This window comes from Notothenia coriiceps, unplaced genomic scaffold, assembly GCF_000735185.1.
Source record: "Notothenia coriiceps isolate Sejong01 unplaced genomic scaffold, NC01 NC01_scaffold00010705, whole genome shotgun sequence".
NCBI lineage: Eukaryota > Metazoa > Chordata > Actinopteri > Perciformes > Nototheniidae > Notothenia > Notothenia coriiceps.
This window is the reverse complement of record NW_011343406.1, coordinates 566-4,761: the sequence shown is the minus strand read 5'-3', so window position 1 is coordinate 4,761 and position 4,196 is coordinate 566. Positions and strand designations below refer to the sequence as shown.

At 44.5% G+C, this 4,196-nt stretch overlaps 1 protein-coding gene across 1 annotated transcript; it reads right to left on the bottom strand.

The window, feature by feature from the left end:
- Nucleotides 1–156: 156 nt before the first annotated feature.
- Nucleotides 157–3,589, bottom strand: gbx2 (gastrulation brain homeobox 2). The gene is made up of 2 exons (XM_010771906.1): nt 2,731–3,589; nt 157–650 (listed from the first exon to the last, which is right to left on the bottom strand). The coding sequence occupies exons 1-2, from the start codon at nt 3,347–3,349 to the stop codon at nt 160–162; spliced, it is 1,110 nt and encodes a 369-aa protein (XP_010770208.1). The 5' UTR covers nt 3,350–3,589; the 3' UTR covers nt 157–159.
- Nucleotides 3,590–4,196: the final 607 nt, after the last annotated feature.

The window sequence follows — 4,196 nt, the reverse complement described above, 5'->3', positions numbered from 1 at the left end:
CTCCTCCCCCTCCTCTCTCTCCTCCTCCTCCTCCTACCATAACACACTTGTTTTTGTTATGCTCCACACTTTTGCACAATTTCCTTCTCTCTCTCTCTTTCTCTCTCTCTCTCTTTCTCTCTCTCTCTCTTTCTCTCTCTCTCTCTCTCTCTCTCTCTCTCACGGTCGAGCCTGCTCCATCTGCTGGTGCTGGCTCCTGATGGCGAACCGGCTCACGTGAACCGGGATGGGAACCACGATCTTTGGGTTTCTGTTGGGTTCTCCGGATTTGTTGTTGACGTTCCCGGCTTTGACTCGTTTCCATTTGGCTCTGCGGTTCTGGAACCAGATCTTCACCTGGACCTCGCTGAGCTTCAGGGCGTGGGCGATCTGCGAGCGCTCGGTGAGAGAGAGGTACTTCTTGCAGTGGAACTCCTTCTCCAGCTCCAGCAGCTGCTCGCTGGTGAACGCTGTTCTCCGGCGGCGGTTCTTTCCTCCTGAGCTTCCAGAGGACGAGGAGGAGCATCCGTTCAGAAGGGGTCCGTCATCCAGACCGCCGCCGTCTTCCTTCTGCAGGGGGTTCTCATCCGAGCTGTAGTCCAGGTCGCTGTCCATGGAGAAGCTCTCCTCCTTCCTGTCGTCCTCCTTCTCCTCTGCTCCCAGACCTCGGCCTAAAGGAGGACGCGCCGCATTAGAAACACTCGCACTCCAATAAACACAGCTGTTCTGAGGTGCTCTGCAGGAGGACACGATGCTTCCTCCTGCAGAGCACCTCATGATAGTTCTCACATCACATTTAAACAGTTAGAAAACCTGTAATAAACACAGCTGTTCTGAACAAAGTCCCAAGCTTTTAAAGATGTTCTGCAGGAGGAGGACGTATTACATTAAAACACTTTAAATATTATCTGCTGTAAATAGATTTGAAATGAATTGGCTTCACTAAACAAAAGATTTGGAGTCAAAAACAATAAAAACAAATCCGTTTTTAATAATTTTTACCTAACTTCGGCCTCTCGGCTGTTTTATTGAAAAATCTCCACATTTTCGTTTTTATTAAATTAAATAAGTAAGAAATGAAATCAAACAATTATCCGTTCCCATATCTACTTCTTTGAAATAGAATAATTTGAATAAAAGTGTCCTAAATGTCTCCTTAAAGCTGTCTGAAAACGCCCCAGAGAATACATCCCATAAATCATTTGAGAAAGTAGGAAATTATCAGAAATATAATTAAATTAAGTCCTTTTTTATTTTATTTAAATGAGTGGAAATGCTTTTATTGTGACAGTCGGTCAATTGAATCTGTGTGTGTGTTTGTGTGTGTGTGTGTGTGTGTGTGTGTCACCGCGGAGGGATTTCTGTTTTCATGCGTAATTACGCACGGGAGAAAATACGCGGAGCCGAACCAAAGGCACCAATAACAAACATTACCTTTAATATCAGCAGCCAATAGGAACACACAGCTGTCAGCGGAGTTTAAAGTAGAAATATATCTAAGAACATAGATAATAAACATTTTTCTGATGAAATGTGGATTTACGCCAGATCCATAAATCCTCGGAGGCCTTTGGGTGCCTGTCTGCATGGAGTGATTTATGATCATTTATTTATCATTTAAATGTCTTATTTCTGATCTGCATTTAAAAGCAGAGGAAATATAAGGAAGGTCGATATTTTAGTGAACAACGAGATAACATTTGTGAAATCTTCAAATATAACTCGTGCATTTTGATAAAAAGCTGCTGGTTTAAAAATCATCTGCACCGTTTCTAAAAGTGAAATGTAACATCTTGATGATTTGAGTGAAATAATGTCATTGAAATGCAACTAAACTCACATTTAAAACATGTTGTGACGCAGAGCTGTTTTCAAATTAAGCCTCAATGGAAACGAGAGGAATAGAAATTTAAAAAAAAACATTTCTCGTGTTTTTGAGTGAAAATCTGAGGGATATCTCAGTGCCGTATTGCCCCGCACTTTGTGATAAAGGGTAAATAATGTCATTTAAATCCGTCTAAATGTTCCTAATTTACGCATCATTTAGAAAAAAGCGTCGATTGTTTGGGGTTTAAATGTCCCTTAATTGCGTAGCAGTGGAAACCCGTACAATAACATTTAAAAAAGGACAGTTTGGGAGACAAATTCTGAAGAGAAAGTGATATTTCAGTGCCGTTTCAGCCCGTGTTTCAGCCCAAATTACGCATTAGTGGAAACAGGTGAGCACAGTTTGAAAAAGCAACAAATTCGACAGAATATGAAGATTTCGTGACATGTCATATGTGTATATTCATTGAACTAAATAGAGTGTAAATCAACATCAGAAAAAAACACATTATTTTGTGTCCGATTTTTTTTGAGATTTGGGACTTTTCGTCACTTCTCCTGAATTAAATCTGCATTATTGGGTCTATTTTTTGTTAATCTTCCATATTATCAGTGCCGTATTACCCCGTGTTTCACCCCATAAAAAGGGCTGTAATGCGACTGTATGCAGAATTTTAAAAAAGCAACAAATTAGTGGGTTTTTTAGACAAAATATGAAGATTTAGTGACATTTCATATTCATATTTATTGAACTTAATCGTGTGTAAATCAACATTAGAAAAATACATTATTTTGTGTCAGATTCTTTGGAGATGTTTGGACTTTTCTTCACTTCTCCTGAATTTAATCTGCATTATTGTGTCTATTTCTTGTTAAACTGTTCGGTATTATCAGTGCCATATTACCCCCGGATCCCCCCCTCACCTGTGGATGATATTTGCCCCGGCTCCGAAGCCTCTTTCCCCGCCGAAAGAAAGCTTTTCTCCTCCTCCAGCCTCAACTCCTGGGTCTTATCGAAGAACTTCCTGCAGGCGGCCTCCTGGTGCTGTTGTCCGGGGGAGGAGAACAGCTTCAAGGCGGCCTCCTGGTGCTGTTGTCCGGGGGAGGAGAACAGCTTCAAGGCGGCCTCCTGGTGCTGTTGTCCGGGGGAAGAGAACAGCTTTAAGGCGGCCTCCTGGTGCTGTTGTCCGGGGGAGGAGAACAGCTTCAACGCGGCCTCCTGGTGCTGCTGCTGCTGCCTGATTACGGCCTCCTGGTGCTGCTGCGCTCCGGGGGAGAAACCTCCAGGGAGAGACCCCATTAGGGTGGAAGTGAGCGCCATGCTGGAGCAGAAACCCGGGATTTGAGGGTGATGTCCAGCTGATTGCAGGCTGGGAGGTGGCTGGAGCACCACAGATCGATATGGCATGAACATGGGGTATCCGGTGTAGAGGAAGGGTCCCGGGGAGGGCTGTGGAGGACCCCCGATCAGAGAGTCGATGCTGAAAGCGGTGGTGCTTCCTCCGCGCTGCTGCATCACCATGAAGGAAGGACTGGAACTCATAGAGGAGAGACACGGGCTCACAGGAGAGGTAATCCGGGGAAATAAAACCGAGCCATCGGACCAGCGAGGGGAGAAAGAGTCAGTCACCAAAAGGAGGAAAGAAAAGTGATTTAGGAGCAGATAATAAGTGATCCGCGGGGTTAGTTTCCACTCTTTGACCGACAGGAACTCCTCCTGGTTCTCCTGGTTCTCCTGGTTCTCCTGGTTCTCCTCTATTTCCTCCGCTGTTTTTTCTCCTCTGTGTTTCTCCTCTATTTCCTCTTCTGTTGCCTCCTGGTTCTCCTCTTCTGTTTCCTCTCTGTTTCTCCACTGTGTCTCTCCTCTCTCCTGATGGTTTATGTTTTAAATTGCGCTCCCCTCCGTCTAATCGCGCTCCCAGGCCCCGCCCCCTCCGCTCGCTCTGTCCTCTGATTGGCCGACGGGATGATGTGACAGCTCGCCCTCTATGAGCTCTGGATGAATGCCAATTACACAAATTGGGACCACAGGCCATTTAAGAATGAGAAAACACATCATCGTAAATAATAAGCTGTATATATTCAGTAAATAATCTCTCTGTGAACCCCCCCCAGCCTGTGTGTGTGTGTGTGTGTGTGTGTGTGTGTGTGTGTGTGTGTGTGTGTGTGTGTGTGTGTGTGTGTGTGTGTGTGTGTGTGACGCTAAATGCATGCTTTTATTTTGAAAATCACGTCATAAATCACGTTTTTCCTCATTTTCAACTGATTTCTCGATCCTGACCTGCGGGAGTTCATATTGAAGCGTTCTGCAGATAATTGAGTAATATTTGACTGTATTTGTATTTCCTGACAAATCCAACCACGAGAGGTCAGCAGAAACAACCCCTTCA

Coding starts and splice junctions, on each gene's coding strand:
- gbx2 (XM_010771906.1), bottom strand. CDS start 3,349: ATGAGTTCCAGTCCTTCCTTCATGGTGATGCAGCAGCGCGGAGGAAGC. Junction 651..2,730: donor GGGGCAAATATCATCCACAG/GTGAGGGGGGGA, acceptor GTCCTCCTTTAG/GCCGAGGTCTGGGAGCAGAG.